Source organism: Stegostoma tigrinum, chromosome 23 (genome assembly GCF_030684315.1).
Source record: "Stegostoma tigrinum isolate sSteTig4 chromosome 23, sSteTig4.hap1, whole genome shotgun sequence".
In the NCBI taxonomy this organism is placed as follows: domain Eukaryota; kingdom Metazoa; phylum Chordata; class Chondrichthyes; order Orectolobiformes; family Stegostomatidae; genus Stegostoma; species Stegostoma tigrinum.
Window position 1 is genome coordinate 29772473 of NC_081376.1, and position 24252 is coordinate 29796724.

Below are 24252 nucleotides of genomic sequence, written 5' to 3' on the forward strand. Positions count from 1 at the left end.
TGAATTGTCCCTCTCTATGTACTATAACCATCAACAATTAACAAAGTCACCTAAAACATTTTCAAGCTTCCTTTATTCCCTAAGTGTCATTTACCCTTCAACATTCAGCTTCAAATTTATGTCACCCTGCAGTCATATCTCCATGATGACTACCATTGACTTGTTTTGTTCTAACGCTATTTGCTTTCAGATACAGTGCCTTTAGCTTTGTCCCTTTATTATTTTTGTACCCTCTATCTAAATAATGCTGATTTATTTCTAGATTTGTATGATCTACCTCTTCTGTCACGAGCTATCACTTTTCATATTGCATGTTTACGTTACTCATAATACATGAAGTCAAATGATTAAGGGCTACAAACAACAAGTGCTGATCTGATCAGAATTATTTGCAATTATATATAGTAAATGACAAACCAGTCCACTTGTAACTGATGTTTAAATAATTTAATTTAGCGACTAAGTTATGATGCATGTAATGAAATACTAACATGTTATAAACTCAGGAGGACAATGTCTTATTAATGGAATTATTTCAGCAGTATGACACTAATAAAATCACAACCCAGCTCAGATGACTTTTCATCACTACGATTTTGTCATTATTCTGAGCTGGTCATAGATGGTCAGTTATTTCTTCCATAGTACTCCATTCTACCATGTGGCTACTGTTGTTGGGCTGTACACCACTCCCACTAATGACATCTTGCCTTTATTATTTCTCATCTCTACATTCTGATTTCTAAACTTGAATTGTCCCTTTCTATGTACTATAACCATCATCAATTAACAAAGTCACCTAAAACATTTTCGAGCTTCCTTTAGTCCCTAAGTGTCATTTGTGATTTTATTAGTGTTATACTGCTGAAATAATTCCATTAATAAGACATTGTCCTCCTGAGTTTATAACATGTTAGTATTTCATTACATGCATCATAACTTAGTCGCTAAATTAAATTATTTAAACATCAGTTACATGTGGACTGGTTTGTCATTTACTATATATAATTGCAAATAATTCTGATCAGATCAGCACTTGTTGTTTGTAGTCCCTAATCATTTGACTTCATGTATTATGAGTAACGTAAACATGCAATATGAAAAGTGATAGCTCGTGACAGAAGAGGTAGATCATACAAATCTGTAAAGAATCAACGCACTGTAACTCCACAGGTCAATGGTAATGAATCAGTAGGTAGTTCTGTTATACGTACAAACCAGTAATAATATTCCACGAGGTATTGTCAGGCAGGCGTCACCCTGGCCTTGGCTTTATCAGTGCTGTTTCCAGGCAGTGTGCAGTCCTTCTGAACAACATGATGAAGTGCTGTGTCCTTATGTTAGCCCTTGCCTTCATTTCTCCTGTGAAGGCTAGGGAAACGGAGGTAGAGGAAGAGACAAAGCAAGATGCTGAAGAAGCCTTTTCAGATGAGATTACTGAAGACCAGGATGTTTTAGTGCTGAACAAGCACAACTTCCAGAGAGCACTAAAAGAGAATAAATATCTCCTGGTGGAATTTTGTAAGTAAGCAAGTTCATTTGTGTGCTTGAAAGTCAAAACAAGAAGAGACCTTTCTTTTCAAGTCATGTACTTGCAAATATCAGGTTGTACAACAAAACGGGACAGCTTGTGCTTCCAAACTTTACTTATTATAGTCAACTTGACATGCTCTGATGTGTGATAATACATTGCAGCAGCAGGTTGGTCTTAAATGCAGATCTTCTGGACACTATCACGGTGCCACAAGCGTCTTACTTCCGAACTTCATACTTAATTATACATTTAGCCAATTAAACAAAGCAAAATTTTCACTATTTGAAAATAATTGTGTTGGAACCAAATATAGCATTGATTAATTATAAATGGAATTTAATACTTTTACTTTATCTATACATAATTATAACTGGAATTATTTGCACCCTTGAGGACGAGGCCCGAGTTTCCAGAGTTCCTAGGAGGTATCATTAATTGCTTAAATAATATTCTTAAATAATAAAAACTGCAGTAATATACTGTACATGCTCTAGCAGCTTCTGAAAGATTCTGCACTGTTATTATGGTATAAAAATAAGAACCTGAGCTATCACAACTGCAATTCAGTGCTACTGCTGTGATTGCAACCCATTACATCTAGCAGCAGAAACATCCGCGGTGACCCTACAATATCTCATTATGCTTTAGAAACCCTTCATATTAAATGACTAGCATGAATCCATAATGCAGAAAACAAAACTGACATGCAATCTGGTTTTAATTACAAACACTAGAAATTCAGCAAAAGGGTACATGGCCGTCTATTGCTTCTTACATTGTTACAATTGGCCTGGCAGCCAAAGTAATGCATACAATAATTCTGAGCAAACAAAAAATATTATTCTCGAGCCAAGCTACATTATTTTTAAAGAAAAGATTTTAATATCATTTGTGTTTCATTTTTACAGCAGGAATAAATGCTTTACATTGTTGTATTTGCCCTCTTTGTTTTCTATGGTAGAGCATTCAACTGAAAAAAAGTTACAGAAAATTTTTGAAGGTTGAGAGTTTATTAGCTGATGTGTAACATTTTAGTTAATTGTTTATCTTGTGGTAAATATTTCTCCCAAAAGATGCCCCTTGGTGTGGACACTGTAAAAATTTGGCACCAGAATATGCCAGTGCTGCAGGACAGCTGAAGAATGAATCTTCTGAAATTAAACTTGCCAAGGTTGACGTCATCGAAGAGAAGGAACTTGGTTCAGAATTTGGTATCAATAGCTATCCAACATTAAAGTTTTTTAAGGAGAGTGACAGAAAAGCTCCCATTGACTACACGGGTAACATGATATGCTTACTGATATACTTACTGGATTCAGATCTGATGAACAATGAGAATGCTAAATGTAAAGATAGTTATGGGAAAGGGGAGTATCACAATAGATAAAGCGAATGAAGGGTGTGCACTGAATGATTTTTAAAAATTTTACCCTTAGTCCATTTGCTCTATGATTGGGATCACAATTTCTATGGTTATATTAATTGTTTTTAGTAGTGGAAGATAATATATACTACAATTTACAGGAAAAACTACCCTGAATCCATTCCTTTGTCAAGGAATATGTGAATCTTTGAGTACCCGTTTTGTTTTGAAAGAGGTGACCTCTTTCATGTCTTCTTGGCTTAGTTATTATCGGTTTCAATTAACTCTACTACAGCTGGTCACTTAAGCATGCTCAAACCCCTTTTAAGAATCTCAGTGGGGATCTCGCTTCATTGTAACTAACCAGTCTTCTTTTATGTGGTGCTCATCCATACATCCTAATCATCTAACATCTTCCAATGCTTCCGTGATAATCTATACGATTGCGCTCAGAGAGGTTGCATTTCCCTTAGTTGAAGCTAAAATGATTGCTACAGGCATGGATATTCTCTCTGGAATATCATTGGCACTTTACAAATATAGAGTAGAATAGACCAGGAACAGAATCCTGGATAAATTATTATTTATTTTATAGTATGGGGAACTCAGGAAGCTGACATTTTTGGGGTTGTCAGTCCTATCCTCAGAAGAACACTTCTGTTTCATTTCATAGACATCAATCATCTTTTTTGATAATACATTCATCCAGTTTGCATGGGTCTTTAGAACAGCCATTCATTTGTCAATTTCTATCTCTTTACCTATCAACTTTTGCATCTGCAAAAGATTTTCTAAATCATAATTCTTTATGATGTGACTAAGAAATTTTAATTGTCCTTTCCTGATTTTGGTGTTCTTTAGTTCATCTAAGTCTTGCTAGCAGCTGTTCATTTGTAGTGCATCTTTTCCAAGAAATCAAATCGTAACATGTCACTTAATCCATCCGCATTAAAAACTAACCTATCACAAGGTTGATTTCTTGTAATTTTTGTTTTCAGAAACTGATTTCTACTTAGAATAATCAGTAAAAGAAGTCATATCATTTAAGAGGCTTAAAATACAACATAAGTATGGACTGATAATTTTGGATTACTTGGGTCACAAGACATATTAATGTTCAGTTGATGCTTTATCTTCTTCCAGGGAAAAGAAATGCCAAAGGCATTATCAGCTGGCTAAAAAGAAGAACTGGTCCTAGTTATACATTCCTGGACAGTATAGCTGAAGTTGAAAAGTACATTAGCTCAGCTGAGGTTGTCATAGTTGGCTTTTTCAAGGTAATTATTTCATTTGCACAGAAATCTTGCACAATAAATGTATAGTTATTCAGACTTGTTCCTTTTACCTTGTTATTCATATGCTGGAATATTTTACAGAACTGATTTTACATTTCTTTATTGAGGATCTTGAAAATGATGATGTGAAAACATTTACAGAGACAGCAAATGATATGGTTGAAATACCATTTGCTATCACCAATGATGCAGAGGCTTTGGAAAAATACGGCATATCAAAGAATACCATAACATTGTTCAAAAAGGTAAGTCACACAAACTTTGCCCAATATTGCTGTTTTATTTGGAAAATCGATTAGCATTTAACAAACGCATCCTTGATTCAAAAGTAGAGTGCCTATCTATCAGTCACATCCCAAATTAAGCCAATTATACAGTCAGTTAATAAACCAAGTCTTTGCCAGTTTATTAGCTCCTCCCCACCTAATTGGACAATCTCTGAAGCAGTACAATCTAGTTTTTTGGTCAGTGCACAAAATATTTAGTAAAGTTTTTGAAGTGCAATAACAACGATGTAAGCAATCCAAATTGTGGAATTTTGTTTTGTTTTGAGTCATGCTTTTAAATTACTTCTGAAAAGAGCCATAACTCCAAAATTTATAGATTAAAATCACTTTGAGGAGTCCTGAGCAAAACATACTGACCTAAGTTAATTTTATTCAGAAGCGGATGTAAGCCACAGAGTGGAGGGAAGTAAGCTCTGACCTGTTGCCCATCACAGTAGATTGTGTGATCTCAGCCTTGGCTGCAAAGGAGTGATTTGTGCAGGAAGGTTACTGGATGAATGTGTCATTAATAAAGATGATTCATGTCAATGAAATGAAACAGGAATGGTCTTCTGAGGATAGGACTGGCAACCTCAAACTGAATATTTTTCCATAAAGGGAAGGAGATTTTGCATTGTCCAGATTCAAAATAAAGTTAACATGATTCTCTCCCTAACTTTGTAGAGAATTTCTCTTCTGCAGGACAACATGGAATTCAACAATGCCCCTTTTGCAGCAATCAATAAAGTAATTCAGTCTTCATTCACACAGTTTAAAACTTCAATATCAAAACTTCTTAAGGCTCTTGTTCCTGCACTGATCACCAATCTATTGTAACTTTAGTATTCTATAAATGTCAGATAGTGTATCAAAATTTGGAAAGAGAGAGGAAGTGACTAGGGAAAAAAGAGATAATTATTTTTAATGCTAGTTTCAGTTGAAATAAAAATGCCTATTAAAACAATGCATCTTAACTGTTAAATTAAAATATAAAAAAGTTGTGTAAAACTGTATCTTATTATTCATGTTCTTTTGAGTGTGGACTGAAATGAGACAAGTTGCTATAAAAATTAAGGATTGTTGAGCTTTTTCAAAGCAAGTTACCTGACATTCATTGTAAGTACCAGTTACACTGTTATTTGTTCAAGCAGTCAGTGCAGTCTAGTTGCAGATTAGCTATAGCCAAGGGATTCATATGAATGGAGATTCAGTCAACAGCAAGTAAGAAATTGGCCTGTGGACTACAGACTAGTTGTTATGATAATGATCTTCTGCCTGACAACAATGATATGATTGGCTCCCTGATAATTGAACAGCTTGTGGGTGTGAATATTTCATGAGAAGCCATTGGAGCTTGGAAAAGGAACGAGCTATCCTCTGCGCTGCATTAAAAAAAAATCTCATACCAGCAGGCCTTTTCCTTTCCATCATCAGTTGCTATAAGCTTTGGCTCTTAAACAATAAGTCGTAAGCATTATTAAGTACAAACTAGTTGCCCAGCGCCTCCTGCAAGCAAGTGAAAGAACCTGGAGAACAAAGAGCAAGGAGCAGCAACATTTGACATGCCAAATGATCAATCCAGTAAGCCTTGTGGACAGGGACCATAGAATCATCTTTGCAGTCTTCCCTTCCATCCTTAGCATGCAATTTTTTTTATTTGTTTTACTGGCAGTATGTATAGGGGGCATTTTAGAAATGGGTTGCAGTTTTAATCATTGGAGTGTTTATGCTGGCAGTTCATGATTGCTTGCCTGTAGCTAGAATCTATTTAATTATAATAAATACTAATCATTGTTAAGTTCAGAAACCAGGACCACATTTTCCATCAAACTTGTTTCTGGAGGACAGATAAATTGGGAATTTTGTGCACTTCTATATAACCTTTAAATTTTGTGACAATGTGGCAACAGCAGCCTTTGATTTTCTGTGTGCTACACAGTAAGACATAACAATTGATAATTATTGGATACGTTTGTACATTGAAGGAAGGAATACAGAAAACATGAAAAAATACAGTGTCTAATTAGACTTCTTTAAAAAAATATGAATTTTGAAGGCATACGAGCAAAATAGACATGAAGAGAGGATGAGAGAAAAACAGGAATAAGGAAACAAATTGGCGCTGATAGTGTTTGTGTCTGTTGAAGATTATGAGTAGAGTTGGGAGGAGTGGAGGGAGGACCAAGGGTAAAATGAGTGATAGAGAAATAAGCGGAAGGCAGAACATGTGGCTGACTTGCTTATGTCATTCAAATGGGAAGAGACACACATGGGAAGAGTAATTAAGGCTGAAGTGTAGCTCCAACAACACTCAAGACACTTGCCAACATCTGGGGACAAGCAGGCTATTTGACTGAAAAGCCATCCACCACCTTCATCCTTCACCTTCCACTGCTGAACAAAGCAGCATCAATGTGCACCATCCGTAAGTGGCACTGCAAAAACTCAGCCAATCTTTCTTCACAGTACCTCCCAAACTTCTGACTTTTACCAACTAAAAGGAAAAGGGCAGTTACCACCTGAATGTTGCTACTTACCATTCTGACTTGGAACTATGTCACTGCTCCTTCACCATTGCTGGGTCAAAATCCTGGAAACATAGAAAGATACAAAATTCGAGCAAGAGTGGGCCATTCAGCCCTTTAAAGCATGCTTCAACATTCAATCTGATCATGGTTGATCATCTAATTCAGTTCGATATTACTGTTTTCACTTGAAACTCTTTCACCCTTTAGCATGGAGAATTATATCTAACTCCTTCTTAGAAACATCAATGTTCTGACATTCTGATAAGGAGGCCAAAACTGCACACACCAGGTGTGCTGTCACCAAGGCCCTGTATAATTGCAGTAAGATGCTTCTGCTCCTGTATTTGGATCATCTCGCTGTAAAGACCAACATACCATTTGTCACCTTCACTACCTGCTGTAACTGCATACTTCCTTTCATTGAATGGTACACAAGGATGCTTAAGTCTCATTGCACCTTCCTCTTTCCCAAACTATTACTATTCAGACAATAAGTGATAATGGGAACTGCAGATGCTGTAGAATCGAAGATAACAAAGTGTGGAGCTGGATGAACACAGCAGGCCAAGCAGCATCTCAGGAGCACAAAAGCTGACGTTTCGGGCCTGGACCCTTCATCAGAGGATGAAGGATCCAGGCCCGAAACGTCAGCTTTTGTGCTCCTGAGATGCTGCTTCGCCTGCTGTGTTCATCCAGCTCCACACTTTGTTATCTACTATTCAGACAATAACCTGCTTTCCTTTTGTTTTGCTATGGAAATGGATAACATCACATTTAATCGCAATGTACTTCACTTATGCACTTGCTCAATTTGTCCAAGTCTTCCTTGAGCATCATTGCATTCTCTTCACAGTTTCCTTTTTCATCAAGCTTTATGTTATTTGGAGATGTTACCTTTATTTCCCTCATCGAAATTGTTAATATGTATTATGAATAGCTGGGGTCCAAGCACTGATCCCTGTAGTCACAATCTGCCATTCAGAAAAAGACCCATATATTCCTACTCCTTATTTCCTTTCTGTTTAACATTTCTCTACCCATGTTAATACACTAGCTCCAATCCATCCCTAACAGCACTTTCTCCAAGGTGATTATGGTTGGACAACAAATGACAGTCTACATGTGTGTCATGAACAAATATAAATATCTCATCATTGTGTCTAGTTGGCAAATTTTACTTGATAATTGTTTCTGTGAAGTGCCTTGGGACATTTTACAATGTTAAAGGTGCAGTATAAATGTGAATTGTTGTTTAAATCCAATGATGCATTCTGATTGAATTTAACTTTGACCTGAATTTCTCTTGGCAAACTCACAGGATATCAATTTGTAGACAATGTACGCCAAATTTATTTAAATATTTTGAAATAAAGCATGGCTGTATTTGAAAAAAAAGATAAAGAACTGCGGATGCTGGAAATCTGAAATAAAAACAGAAATTGTTGGAAAACTCGATGGCCCTGGCAGCTTCGGTGGAGAGAAGGCAGAGTTAATGTTTTGAACCCAGTGACACGTCTTCAGGCCACCTTGAAGTTATGCTTCTGTCTCCAACAGATTTCTGTTCCAATCCTTTTTCTTGTCCACTGTCAAAATTTTCATTGTTGGTGTGGTCTCCATCTTCAACTATCATTTACTCATTTCCCCTCCCTGTACCCTTCTCTAGCCTTTTACCAATGTTTTCGGAGCGAAAGTCAGACCTGTAGAAGGGTCACTGGATCCTAAATCTTAACACTGCTTTGTCTCCACTGATGCTGCCAAATGTGCTGAGTTTTTCTAGTAATTTCAGAATTTGTTCATGGTTGTGTTTGCTTGGACACATAATAACCTCAACTGCTGCTTTTTTTCAAAACTAGCTGTTCAAATTGCATCCAAGAAAGAAAACGATGGTTTGATATTTGTTGCTCATCTGATCCCGCTTATGATGTTGTGGCACCTGGTCTGGCACATTCTGGCCTGGCTGTGTGTTTACCTTCAAGCTGTGGCACCATTTTGTGGATGCACTTGGGACCTATTGTGATGTGATCTAGAAACAGTGGAGGTCTGAAGATACTGAGATTTCTGTTAACTGAAAGTATTGAGGATAAGGCAGGCATATCTAATTAGATGACAGATTAGCGGGTGAATAACAGAACAGGATCAATGACTTGAGAGTTCAACTCCCGTTCCCACTCTATGCTCCTATTTTTGAGACTGTGCTGATTACTGAAAGTGTTTGTTATTTGCTGATGTTTCAATATGAGCGGAGAGCCTACATACCTAAATTGTGTAGAAATACAACTTCCAGAAAATTAAGTAACTGTTTTTTGTGGATGAGATTGTATTACATCAATAGTGAATTCTCTGACTGATTCAAACTTATAACATGTTACTCCTGTAGTTTGATGATCAGCGAGCTGATTTGGAAATTGAAGCTGAATCTGGTTTGACCAAGGAGGATCTGAATAAATTTATCAGAGTTAATGAAATGCACCTTGTAACTGAATTCACTGAAGAGGTATGATGCATAATACTTTAGTCACTTTGTTTCTGAAACAAAGGATAATATTCAAAGCAAATAGTGCAGATGCTGGAAATCTGAAATAAAAGTGAAAACGCTCAAAATCCCCAGCAGAATGAACAAGGTCTATACAGAGAAGAAGACGAATGACATTTCACTTCTTTGGAACTCATTGGTTCTAAATGTTCCTGATTTACAATTCAAGTCTGTCAATTATACCAAATTGGAAGAAAATAAGTGATTCAGGCAGACAAGAACATCAGCCAACGCGAGCTACCACATTACAGTGGCCTCTCTGCTGGTTTTGAGTGTACAGAGGAGGGTGAGGTGTTGTGTTGACTCACTGTCCCCCAATTTTAGCCTGACGAAAGCCAATCTCCATGCCTAGTCTTTGAACCCGCCACCACACAATCCTTCCTCATCTACCTATCTGCTACTCAAGGATTTCAGGGTTACTAATCAGTCAACAGTCTTTACTTCTGAGGCAGTGCAGCTGCCCACAATGACCTCTTGGAGGCTTTAGGTAGGGAAGAACACTGCTGTCCCAGGAAATGATATACCTGGTGACCTCTTAGCGGGCTATATTGGTACAAGATGTGTCGGGATATCCTATTGATGGTTGTGTGGGCCATCCTGTACATTATGACATGGAGCACAAAACATTGAATAAAACATTAGACAATCTCAGCCATGGTGCTTAATGTGTACAGTGTTGAATCTGCAGAAGGCGATAGACTCCTGTCAGACATCAGTAGAGGCAGAGACAGAGATAACATAACAAAGTGTGTAGCTGGATGAACACAGCAGGCCAAGCAGAGATAACATTGCAGGTTGGTAAGCAGTGATCAGAATAGGGAAAAAGTTAAAAAAACGATGGATTTTAATCAGATGAAAAGATGGTGAAATAACAAGAGCAGGTCTGTGATAAAATGGACTCAATAATGATTATTTATCAAAGCAGCTGGTGGTGCAAAGTTAAAAGGAATAGTAATTGTTCTGTCACGAGCTGAAAACTAAATTTACTGAGTGACTCCCAAATGAAAAAAATGATCAACAAGATTCCACTTTATGGAAGCCAACGTAAAACAAATAGGAGTTAACAAGCAAATGAAATTCAAATAAAAAGGTATATTTCGTTTCAAATAGTTGATACAACAAAATATGCCAATACAGCCGTAAGTGCTCCCATCATTCCCCACAGACATGTGGCACCACTTGTACTTTCAAAATTCTCTAGCATAGCCCAGAACATAAGAACTCATAATTTCTCATTCAGTCGATTTGGCCATGAACCCTTTTTACCGGTAACCATGTTCTATTTATGATCACTGGAGATGATCATCACCTGAATAGCTTAGCCCTGCAGAACATTCACCTCAATAGTCTCAATGTCAGTGATCACCCCACAGACTCCTTTACTCCATGTTAATAAATCCCACAAAATGGATTGTTTGAATCTGGCAAATCTGAAGTGGAACATAGAACATAGAACATAGAACAGTACAGCACAGAACAGGCCCTTCAGCCCACAATGTTGTGCCGACCATTGATCCTCATGTGTGCACCCTCAAATTTCGGTGACCATATACATGTCCAGCAGTCTCTTAAATGACCCCAATGACCTTGCTTCCACAACTGCTGCTGGCAACGCATTCCATGCTCTCACAACTCTCTGCGTAAAGAACCTGCCTCTGACATCCCCTCTATACTTTCCACCAACCAGCTTAAAACTATGACCCCTCATGCTAGCCATTTCAGCCCTAGGAAATAGTCTCTGGCTATCAACTCTATCTATGCCTCTCATTATCTTGTATACCTCAATTAGGTCCCCTCTCCTCCTCCTCTTCTCCAATGTAAAGAGACCGAGCTCAGTCAACCTCTCTTCATAAGATAAGCCCTCCAGTCCAGGCAGCATCCTGGTAAACCTCCTCTGAACCCTCTCCAAAGCATCCACATCTTTCCTATAATAGGGCGCCCAGAACTGGACGCAGTATTCCAAGTGCGATCTAACCAAAGTTTTATAGAGCTGCAACAAGATCTCACGACTCTTAAACTCAATCCCCCTGTTAATGAAAGCCAAAACACCATATGCTTTCTTAACAACCCTGTCCACTTGGGTGGCCATTTTAAGGGATCTATGTATCTGCACACCAAGATCCCTCTGTTCCTCCACGCTGCCAAGAATCCTATCCTTAATCCTGTACTCAGCTTTCAAATTCGACCTTCCAAAATGCATCACCTCGCATTTATCCAGGTTGAACTCCATCTGCCACCTCTCAGCCCATCTCTGCATCCTGTCAATGTCCCGCTGCAGCCGACAACAGCCCTCTACACTGTCAACGACACCTCCGACCTTTGTGTCGTCTGCAAACTTGCTGACCCATCCTTCAATCCCCTCATCCAAGTCATTAATAAAAATTACAAACAGTAGAGGCCCAAGGACAGAGCCCTGTGGAACCCCACTCACCACTGACTTCCAGGCAGAATATTTTCCTTCTACTACCACTTGCTGTCTTCTGTTGGCCAGCCAATTCTGTATCCAAGCAGCTAAGTTCCCCTGTATCCCATTCCTCCTGACCTTCTGAATGAGCCTACCATGGGGAACCTTATCAAATGCCTTACTGAAGTCCATATACACCACATCCACAGCTCGACCCTCATCAACTTTTCTAGTCACATCCTCAAAAAACTCGATAAGGTTTGTAAGGCATGACCTACCCCTCACAAAGCCGTGTTGACTGTATTTGATCAAGCCATGCTCTTCCAGATGGTCATAAATCCTATCCCTCAGAATCCTTTCTAACACCTTGCAGACGACAGACCGGAGACTTACTGGTCTGTAATTGCCGGGGATTTCCCTATTTCCTTTCTTGAAGAGAGGAATTACATTTGCCTCTCTCCAGTCCTCAGGTACGACTCCAGTGGAGAGCGAGGATGCAAAGATCTTCGCAAGTGGCGAAGCAATTGCATTTCTCGCTTCCCAAAGCAACCGAGGACAAATCTGGTCCGGGCCTGGCGACTTGTCAATCTTAATGTTTGACAAAATTTTCAGAAGTGATAGTAGTAAATTCATAATCTCTGCCGAACAGCATTTTTGACTTTCTGTCCTATTCAAATATAACAATAACAATAATAAAAACACATACACACACACACACACGATCCTGAAAAGTTTCCTATTTGTTTCTTCATTTGTCTGCAGATTTCTCATATGTCTGCAGAGTTTCCTGCCTAACTTCCCTTGTGTTGGTATTGCTTCCAGGTCAAGGAAAATCAGGTCACATGGATTGTTTTTATTATCAAAGTAAATTAAAGTTTATCTTTTTACAATTAATATAAACTAAGCTCACTTTCAAATATTCTTAAAAACAATTACAGGTTCTGCAATCATTTTTAATGAAATCCTTTACGATCCTGCTTCTGTGCTAAAGGACATTACTAAACAAGTAAGGAAACAAAAGATAGGTCTGAAGAAGCTGCAAATGGTAGCATACTGAAAAGCAGTTCTGTGAAAGAGATAGAAAAGAATAAAACAGAAACAGAGAAAGAAATGGAAAATAATTATCAGCATTTCCTGTTTAAAATTATTGAACTCAATGTTAAATCTGGATGCCTGCAAAATGCCTACCAAAATAGCAGGAAATTCAATACGTGTTAATAAAGTGTGAAGCTGGATGAACACAGCAGGCCAGGAAATTCAATACTGACCCTTTTGCCTCTTCTCTCCACAACATCCAAGGTTCCAAACAATTCCACCAGGTGAACCTGTGATTTCCTTGTACTTGTCCAATTTAGCACTCACTGTACCCCATGAAGCCTGCTGTATGTTGGAGAGATCAAGAGAGATTGCATAACTGCTTTGGTATAAACATGACATTGAATGTCTGATTGTCTGCCATTTCAATTCTCCACATTGGACTTGCTCTGACCTCTCTCTGTTTTTAGCTTACTGTGGTCTTCCACTTAATCTCAATGCAAGCTTGAGGAATAATATTTCATCCTTTGATTAGTCAATGTGTTTTTGCTTTTTTTTAAGATTTAGCGCTATGAATAATTGGGGAAGGTGATGTTTTAATGTGCATCTTTGAATTGATAGAATAAATATTGAAGGATCTTTTGTAACATGCTTTTCTATTAATATTGATTGTCTTTTCACGAGAAAAAAATTTAATATTGCATTCTACAGTTAATATTTTATCAAGCTGTCATTCACAATTACAGAATAACGCTAAAATATTTGATGCTAAAATTGACAACCACATCCTGTTGTTCATCAACAAAACAATTACAGAGCATAACCAACTCCTGAAGAACTTCAGAGACGCTGCAGCTTCCTTCAGAGGCAAGGTATAGAACCCTATCATTCAAATCCCACAACTATTTCCCAATAAACCATTTACAAATTTTTAAACTGAAATGTTTTCCCTCATCTTCATTCTGAAATGTTTAAAACTCCATGAAGCTTTTACTGGTTTTAAATTCAAGCCATTTCAAAGATACATTTTTATATCTAAATCTGAGGATCTGTTAACTGTGTTCATGCACATGGGATAGGGGTGGGGGTGTCTGCATGGAGCATGGGGATCTTTCTGACTGATATGTTCATATGGTCTGATGATGTTAATCTTGCTTATTGCATTAGATAGCGTTTCGATCACCCAGAATGTCAAACACTAACACTTAACACTAACTTCTTTTTAGATCAAGCTATCAACATTTCTTAGTTTGCTAAACTCGAGAATGACAAAAAAGATAAAAGTGAAAGTAAGACAGACAATTGTTTCCTCATGCTGTGATTCTGAAGAAAAGCCATGCTACCAACCAGTCTTTCAAAGATTAGACTCCATCCAAACATTTCTTTTCTCTTTTTCTCAGATCCTTTTTGTTTCTATTGAAATGAATGGTGACATTGAACATGTGCTGGGGTACTTCTCTGTGAAGAAAGGCGATGCACCAACAATACGGTTAATTAACATCAGCAGTATTAAGAAATACAAGTTTCCATTTGATGAAATTACCACAGAAAATGTGAAGGCCTTCTGTCAGGATAGTCTTGATGGAAAGCTTGAGGTACTCTCTCCATTATTAGATTTCTATTTAATATTTCACTTTTGACAGGAATTGAGAGATTAAGAATTTCTACCCAGAACATTGAAAGATGTTAACTTCCACATCTTTGATATGGATAATTTGAAGACTTTGTTCATAAGTTGCATTTCAGTTCAGTCAAATCAAGTTTCAGCAGTAAACTATTACATTTACAGCAGTAAGTTGTTGAAAATTTGAACAGGCTTCAGAAGCTAAATTAGTCAGTCATTTACTAGAATTGGTTGTCATCAGTTTAAAATCTATTCCCACTTTATCTTTTGTACTGAAGGTTTCCTTAATCATTTTAGCCTTATCTCAAGAGTGAAGACATTCCAGAGGACTGGGACAAAAATCCTGTGAAAGTTCTGGTTGGAAAGAACTTTGAAAAAGTTGTTTTTGATGAGACTAAGAATGTGCTTGTTGAATTCTGTAAGTACTGGTCGTGCATTTGCAGATATATCTTTGGACCATCAATTCTATCTACTTGAAATGTAGAATTGTTTTTGCATATAGAAGATCACGAGATGTGCCCCCTAAATTCATTCAAAATAATTGCTTTTCCAAACAAAGAATGCATTCTTTTATTGGAATTTGTATTTTGTTTGAATATAGCATTACAATTACTACATGGACGAAGCATATTCTAAACAAACTCAGTGGTAAAAATATGTATTAAAGCTTGCTAAATATTGCCTCACAAAGGCATTCCTACTTTTAGCACTGTTGCACATCCTTAATTTTTCCTTGAAGGGGTAGACTGCAGCTCGAATTTCATTGTTGGACTAGATGAGAAGTATGACAGAATTTCATGTTCAGTTTGAAAGGAGAAATGGGCGTCCATAACAAGTGTTTTGAACCTAAATGTAGGTAACTCGGAGGGTGCGTAGGCAGAGCTGGACAAGTTGAATGATTTGGGAGACTAGCCTAAAAGGTAGGTCACTAGAGCAGTGACAGACATTTAAGGTGCTAATTAATAAGTCAGCAATGATATATCCCTGCCAGAAAGAAAGGCTCTTCCGGAAGGATGCACCACTCATACTTTATTAGAAAGTTCAGGAATGTGTTAAATTGAAACACCTTACAAACCTGTAAAGTTAAGTGATAGGTTAGAGGATTGGACAAACTTTAAGAAATATCAAAGAATGACATAACAAAAAAAGTAGGAAATAAATGCTCAGCAGCTCAGAACTTAAATATTGTTAAAAGGAAACCTGAAGTTGAAGTTTTTTTTGTCTTCCACTCATCAGAACTAGGACACAAAAAACAGATGAACTAAAAGGACATCACTCAATACAAAATGAGAAAAGGATGTTAATTTGTTGTGTCAGTTACGCATTGTCTGGGATAATAAAGTGTGAAGCTGGATGAACACAGCAGGCCAAGCAGCCTCTCAGGAGCACAAAAGCTGATATTTCAGGCCTAGACCCTTCATCAGAGAGACCCGAAACGTCAGTTTTTGTGCTCCTGAGATGCTGCTTGGCCTGCTGTGTTCATCCAGCTTCACACTTTATTATCTTGGATTCTCCAGAATCTGCAGTTCCCGTTATCTCTGACACATTGTCTGGACTGTCTTCCCAAGTTAGCCAGGAGGCTGGGGCGTGGTGAGTTATCAGAGGTCTGTGATAGAAAGATTGGGTAATCAATTCTGCGGTTCGGAGGCAGCATTCTAGAATGCATGGGTGATAATCATAAAGGGGCTCAACTCAATATGTTATGGTGGGAAACAATAGCGCATTGGAGGATTCAGGTTACAGCAGGAGGGAGGTTTCATCTCCACTTTGGCTTTGATGGGGGCACAGTGCAGCACGGTAATTGACATGGCTAAGGTATGGGGCTGATGAGCAGGCTATGAGGTCAGGAGATGTTGTGCAATAACAGAGGCATGGCTCAAGGAATTAAAAGCCTGGGTTTTAAATATTACTAGGAATGATGTGTTCATTGGAGACATTATTGCAGCAGTGGAGAAAGAGGACATTTGGAGACTTCAAGAACAGAATTGATTTGGTTTGATCAAAGAAATAAACAGGGTGCAGTCACGTTTATCAGTGTAATCTATAGGCCACACATTAATGGAAAGGATGTAGAGGAACAAATCTACAGGGCAAGTGCAGAGATGCACATACATCAACAGAATAGTTATAATGGGGGCCTTCAATTACCTAAACTTAGACTGGAATTGCGGTCATGTTAAGGGCACGGATGGTCAAGCATTTCTACAGTAAGTTCAGGAGAATTTCTTACAGCAGAACGTGCTTGGTCCAACAGGAAAGGAGATACTGCCAGACTTGGTCCTTTGGAATGAGATGGGCCAAGTAGATCAAATGGCAATGGGGTCACGTTAATAAGACAGAAATCATTGTATCATTGGACTTTAGAATGATGGTAGAAGTGCTAATGGTCAACCCACAGTAACTAACCTAAGGTCAGTTAGCTCAGTTGGCTGGATGACCGATTTGTGATGCAGAGTGATACCAACAACATGGGCTCAATTCCTGCACTAGTTGATGTTACTATGAAAGGACTCTTATCTTCAACCTCCTCCCTACAGGTGAGATATGATGGCCCTCAGGTTAAACAGCCACCAGTAATGGGTAGGATGTTAAAGGGTATGCTGGAGTAAAGAGTGTATGGGTGTATACTTGCATAAGCCATTAAAGGTGGCTGGACAGGCAGGGAGAGCTTTTAATGAAGCATGCAGCAATCTAGGCTTCAGTACAAGGTGCTTAAAGTACATGAGAAAAGAGATTAGATTGAATTTATACAATATACTTGTTAGATCTCAGTTGGAGTATTGTGTTCTGGGTACATATTTTAGGAAGGGAAGAAATGCAGAGCAGTGTGCAGTAGAGATTTTCAAGGATGATTCCAGGAATGAAAAACTTCAGCTATGAGGATAGACTGGAAAAGTAAGGATTATTTTCCTTGGAGAGAGAAAAGTCAAGAGAAGATTTATTTGAAGTTTTCAAAACCATGATGGGCCTAGACAGAGTGGGTAGGGAGAAATTGTTCCCATTTATAAAAGGATCAAGAACAAGAGGGCACACGTTTAAAGTGTTTTGCCAAAAAAATGCAAGGTAATAAAAAAAACCTTTTCACACAGCATGTAGTTAGGAGATGGAATACAATGCCTGGGAGTGTGGTGGAGGCCAGTTCGATTGAGGCATTCAAGAGGATATAAGATGATCCCTTAAATAGGAAAGCATTCAGGGTTAAGGGAGAAAGGTGGATGGGCAATAAGTCCAAATGTTCAGAAAGCCTGTGCAGACGCGATAGGCTGAATGGTATGCTGCTCCATAACAACAATTTTATTCTGTGACTAAATAAAAAAATTGGTGGGAACATGTGGAATTTCAAAACTGATGGGTTTGCGAGATAGACAGTACTGAAAATAACAAATGCAGGAGATCACTGCAGGTCAGACAACATCCCTTGGAGAGACAGCAAGCTAACATTTCGAGTCTAAATGACTCTTCATCAGCACTGGTGAAGTGTGAAGGGGTCAGCATTAATGCTAAAGTTAGGGAAGGGGATTGTAGGGATGGTGGGCTGTAGAATGCAGGTGGAGAAAAAATGTTGCACTTTGCTTTGTGAAGCACAGTTTTGGTTGCTTTCCATCCCTATCTGAATTTCTAATTGCACTGGAAATGTACAATGGCTGGCCCCACAACTTAAATGGGTGGAATAAGTAGATTTATTCTACCGGAGCACACAGTCTCTATTTGTGAGCAATGTGATGCTCTTGAAGGCATTACTGTATCAATCAGGCACTTTCAGAGTATAGTTTGAAATATTTGTAATCATGGTGTCCCAAGTACAAAATGCACACACAGTGCAATTGTGTGGGATATATATCTCAGGTCACGAGCAATCTTGACCATCTCTTTGGCCATCACAAGTTCATCAAATTCATCTCTGTAAAACAGAAATAATCACAGGCAGCCCTAGAAATGTCATCTGTGAGACTACAACTCAAAAATTCAATCCAAAATCTCATTCAGAGACCGTAGGAACTGCCGATGCTGGAGAATCTGAGATAAAAAGGTGTAGAGCTGGATGAACACAGCAGGCCAAACAGCATCAGTGGATGCTCCTATGAAGCTGCTTGGCCTGCTGTGCTCATCCAGCTCTACACCTTTTTATCCCAAAATCTCATTGGTTGCTCAAGGACCGGAGTTGATTTCCTCTCACCTTGACCTGTAAGTATTTGCGGGCATGTGACGCTCTCACATTAAACATTGACAAGAGGTTGCGTAGTGCTGGGAATTAGGAAATGATGAGTACTACCCGAGATAGGGTTCCAACATGGGGCTAAGGATGATTAGCCTGTGTAGCTTTGAATCTTCTAGCTGCACTTAAAACGAGAATCGATCAATCAGGTGATAATGGAAAGAAGCAATACATTTACAATTGTGTGATTCTATTTGCAATTAAATTAATGCTACCATTGCGCTCAAACTCTTCTTTATTATTTCCCTCCTGCTACATGTACTATGAAGGTCTGTTTGTAGCTGGCAGCAATTGACTCGGTGCAGAGCTGGGCTTTAAATAAAGCACTAGTGGTGGGTATCCCTGAGGTCTCAGCAGCAGGGAGCCCATCTGCTGGTGGTGAGCACATGATATTGTGATAGTAGGCTGTTGAGGTGTGGTATATATTTAATGAGGTGAACAGTATAAAATTGTGTGCTACAATTCAGCAGAATGTCATGGAGAGAAACACTCCATGAATCTCCCCGAAATTGACTCTTAGCTGAGTTTTGGTGAAATTCAGCCAAGGTTTCCCTTTCTAAGGACCTTTTTTTTCTCCTTCAGAGGATTGAGAGGGAATGGAATTATTTTACTCAGAAGATAGTGAGGTTCAGGTCTTGACATTTATTTAAGGCTGAGATAGATGAATTCTCCATAGGTAAGGAAGGTTAGGGTTATGAGCAGCAAAGTAGAAGTAAGACCACAATCAGACCAGCCTTGATCCCAATGAATGGTGAATTAAGCTTGAAGGACCAGAAGCTCTACTTCCATTCCGTAACACCATGTTCCTTCTGCCAGCTCTTGATTTTTCAACTTCTTTCAATTATATATTTTAGAAACCATAAGTCAGCACACAGTAATACAAAAGGATTAATTTAGAACAGCGTGCCATTTTAAACATCCACACCCTGTGCCATTGATGTAACGTGACTGCAGTGCATTCTACTTTCATAATGTACAGGAGGAGCAGCTTGTTTAGGCTTCTGAGCTTTCAGCCTCTTCCTAATGAAACAGCAAAGGCTGCAAGCCCATGGGATCTCCAATATATCTACGTTCTCCTCTAAGTCGCACAACATCCTGATTTGAACATCGATCACCGCATCTTCATTGTCGCTGGTTCAAGATTGCAAGAATTCCTGACCTAAGACAATGGGAGTACATGTATATTTGTTCACTAGCAGATAAAGATCAACACATTCTCAAAGTCAGTTAGGGGTTCACAATAATTGGTCTTCTAGTGACACCCAGATCCCCAATATTGATATGTACAAATGTGCTTTAGAAAAAGAGTAGAAATCCAAAAGATATTTCTTTGTTTATTCTCGTTAAAATTGGAAATTCCAATTAGTTTTAAATAAATGATTCCATCTTTTCCTGTAAACTCTGTAATTTCATCTTGTGCAATGACCAGAAAAGAAGTTCCTTTTTTAGACATTGGCCTTTTCTTCTGCTCATCAACTTAATTCTTTTAGCATCTCCTGATGTTGAATGAGACATTGAATCACTGTCTTTGTGCTATGAAATTAAGTGGCATTGCAATTCCATTAGCCTGCATCATTGGAGCCTGTTGGCTTAGCTGGGTTATTAATGAGGTATCACCATGATATCAGGAGTTGAAAAATTCAGTTTAGTAAGGGATGGTCAATTCCATAATTTGCATTGAAATCAGCCCATCTGATTACAATTGATGTTGACTATCCCATTTATTCTTAAAAGAATGACAGCTTGCATGCAAAACAAATGTAGGGACAACCAAAATATCAGAGTTGTGTGACAAAAAATTCATTGAAACATCTCTGGATCCGTTGAGACAATAAACTTTGTCCAACAATCTTCCAAAATTCCAGTTATTCTGCATTTTGTCATTGGTTAGGAAGTAAAGCTTACTCATCTGTACACAATGAGGTTGATTTTTATGGCATTTTTCTTGATTTTCTTATGGGATATGCCTATTGCTGTTGAGACCAGCTTTTGTTGCTCATTCTAATTGCCTTGAACTGATTTCAGAATGTAGTTAAATGTCAATTAGATTGTGGTGAGCCTAAAGGCCAGACCAGTTGGGACAGTAGGTTTCTTTCTCTAAATGATGTTAGTAAACCAAGTAGATTTTTTTTATGACATTCAACAATTGCTTTTATAGTTATAGCTACTGAGACTAACTTTATTTTAAGATTTTTAATTCATTTACTTTAAATTTTGCCATGGTACAATTGACCCTGTGTCCCCAGGGCATTAGCTTGTGGATTATTAGTCTAGTGCCATTGTCTCGATGTCACCTTGTTCCCAGTTGTTCCTATTTTGCAAAATATCCATGTCAACTGTTGGGTAGTAATGGATAAAATGAATTGGTGGACTGAAGGCCTGAAGGCTGAGTCTGTATAAACCCTTGTATCAAGGGTAATGGAGAGAGAAGCAAGAAGCTCCTGTTTGAAATAGCGGGATTTTTTATTTACATTTGGATATATGGGATGACAAGGGTCACCACATTTGTGGATGTTGAATGTTCTCTGTGGAAATAAAATTAATAAGTGTCCGGGGTGTACCAGAACTGTGAAATCATCCAGAGATTCATTTAAAAGCCACAGAAATAAGGTTGGACTGTTTTAACTTTCTCTATGTTTGTTTTCTGCTGGCATGGATTATTGCTGACCTTATACATGCATTGTTTAGCAAGCTTATTTTCCTCTGTCAGGACAATGCTGCACTCATTAAGATTTCTAACTGGGAATCCACTACCTCACCTTCTGGAAGACTCAAGTTGAACTCTTAGGTTTGTCTGTAACAGAGGGCTTCTGTGGCCATTTTCTGGCATTCAACTATTTCCTCATGCAGATAGAGGAGCAAACACTTCACTCTAGCAAGTAAACACAAAATGTAAAGACTTCCTTCATCTTCCTGCATCTACCCTTCTCCCATCCCTATGCAATATGCCTCTCCCCCAATCTAATTCAGTGCCTTGCCAACCCCTCCCCAGTGTGATAATGGACTTATCTGGATTTGATGGCATTCCATGGTTCCTCTTTATCCAGTACCTCCTGCAGTGCCAACATTGATCACTGATGGTGCCTGCTGGCACCCAATTGGTCAGCAACTCGCTGCGGCAGGACTTGCTTCTAGAAACGGACTGAGATTCCTCTTCATATGAATTAAATAGCTACGCCTGAAAAAGTAAAATTGGGTGGATGCGTCCAAGTGGAGGCCAAATTGATGCTGGGTGTGGGGAATTACCCTCCACGCATAATTCCAGCCCATGGTGACTGAATACTAATAACCATTATTGAAGAATGGTCGCTAGTTAATACACTTTGGCACACAGATTTCCTTCCTATATGATAGGCCTTACTCTTTCATACAACATGATCAGTCCAGTATGATGAAGAGATCACCGTTGTTGACAATTGGTGCTGTAATTTTGCCTTACAGATGCTCCCTGGTGTGGCCACTGTAAAGAATTGGCTCCTATCTGGGACCAGCTGGGTGAGAAGTACAAGGATCATGAAAATGTTTTAATTGCTAAAATGGATGCCACTGTTAATGAGGTTGAATCTGTTAAAGTGCAAGGATTTCCGACGATAAAATATTTCCCTGCTGGATCAGGAAGAAAGGTCTGTTCATGTTCACATTCAGAAGACAACTGGCGAAACTATTTTGACTGCCTCCTGCCTGTCATCAACACATAATGACAATGTGGACAATATGTATGAGTGTCCAACCATTCACATCAATGGTTGAACAGTCATGCCCAGTGACTACTTTGATTTTAAAGGCCCAATAATGAGAAAGGATGGGAAATTATCCCTTATATATGACAAATCATTTTTGTTAGTGTTTTTTAATAAAATTACTGTGGCAAAAATCAAAATCATCTGCACTGCTGAAACAATGCATGAGTAAAAAATGGTCTCAGGAAGTAATTAACTTATTCAAAGTATTAAACATTGATAAAATGACAACTCAACCCAGAGAATCTCCTAGAAATACATGCTGGAACCAACATTTCAAGGGAGGTTATGACAGCTACTTACAAGATAAAGTAAGATAAACTGATCTCTTAATTTTCTGTCTCTGGAAACAGTGGCACTTGGTGTGCATAGAAAAAGCTGCAGAGAAAACTTTTATCAAGGAACAAAGAACAAATTTCACGGTGCAGAATTTGTTGATATCTCTCTGAGACTGTGATGGGCTTTGATGAGTGTTCAGATTGTAGGAAATCTCTCTTTTTGCATCCCCCAAGAGCAATTTGCTTGTTTATGCACCTGCACCTTGGAAGGTGGCCCTGCATTTTTAAGCAGTTTGTTTAGTCTCAGTCCAATTTTCAAATGTTCCAACTAGCTGAATGTTTTGGAAATTATAACAATGGGGATGAGCCCCATGACAAGAATTAGTAATTAGCAGCTAATCTTTTTTCCATGGAGTAGGAATAGGACAGTTGACAAAATTATTGAGAATGATTGATTGATGTGGTCCTGCCAATTAGGCCTTTCACCAGTCTAATTGCTAGCCACCTGAAATACCTACCTAAGTCAGGTAGAAGCCCTTTTAAAATGAAAAACATCAATATGATCTTGATTGCTGTTGTCATATGCAAATCGGAGGAGTATGCATTATGAATCCTTTGGCAAGTATCAGCTGACAGTTAGTTGGTTAAAAGCCAGCAGACATGTTTAATTTATTGTGGTAGCACCAAGAGAAGCAGGCGTCTACCTTCATAAAGCCCCTGCATTCATGAGAATAGATGCCCTATCCCACATCACCATTTACTGACCTGGAGGTTGAACTTGATTGTCAAATGTTACAGTAAGCCTGAGGGGTCAGTTGCTAATGGTCTTCAAAATGGAGTAGGCCTCCAAATATTACCAAATAGGCTCTGATGGAGCTCTCATAATGTGAAGATCACTCTGGGAATAAATGTATCCAGTAGCACAATCGACTTGACTTTGCAATGACCTGTGTATATCAGATGGCGATAGGATTGGTCTCTTACTGCAGACTTTAGTACAAAGGAATCAATTTGTCGACTAAGATTATTTCATATTTTCACTGAATACCATATTAAATGTTACATGGTCATCTCTTTTTACATTCAAGTAGTGTGTAATAAATTCCAAAAATTGCATGTTACTTATTTTGCAGATGATTGACTATGAAGGAGCAAGGGATCTGGAAACATTTTCAAAATTTTTGGACAATGGTGGCAAATTACCTCAAGAAGATGAAACAGATAATAATGATGAACTGGTCAGTATATTCTATATTCAATCAACAGTGATTTTCTTGAGGCCTATTTACTCTCCTCAAATACACATTGTTCCAATGATTAATATTTTCTTCTAAATATTGTAGGATATTGATGATATTCTTAAGACCAACAAAACAACAGTGCACCGTACAACTGGCGAGGATGCTACCAGTGAAGCTAAGAAGGATGAATTGTAG

The 24252-nt window shown here is 38.4% G+C and overlaps 1 protein-coding gene across 1 annotated transcript; it reads left to right on the forward strand.

The window, feature by feature from the left end:
- Positions 1-1316: 1316 nt before the first annotated feature.
- LOC125462429 (protein disulfide-isomerase) lies at positions 1317-24252 on the forward strand. The gene is made up of 11 exons (XM_048552480.2): positions 1317-1521; positions 2608-2814; positions 4041-4174; positions 4300-4437; positions 9364-9480; positions 13705-13830; positions 14359-14553; positions 14880-15000; positions 22240-22421; positions 23950-24054; positions 24160-24252. The coding sequence occupies exons 1-11, from the start codon at positions 1317-1319 to the stop codon at positions 24250-24252; spliced, it is 1623 nt and encodes a 540-aa protein (XP_048408437.2).

Bases quoted from the DNA above. Each gene is read 5' to 3' on its own strand.
- LOC125462429 (XM_048552480.2), top strand. From the start codon at position 1,317: ATGATGAAGTGCTGTGTCCTTATGTTAGCCCTTGCCTTCATTTCTCCT. The intron at 2,815-4,040 runs GTAACATGATAT...ATCTTCTTCCAG, and splicing joins AGCTCCCATTGACTACACGG to GGAAAAGAAATGCCAAAGGC. The intron at 4,438-9,363 runs GTAAGTCACACA...TTACTCCTGTAG, and splicing joins CCATAACATTGTTCAAAAAG to TTTGATGATCAGCGAGCTGA.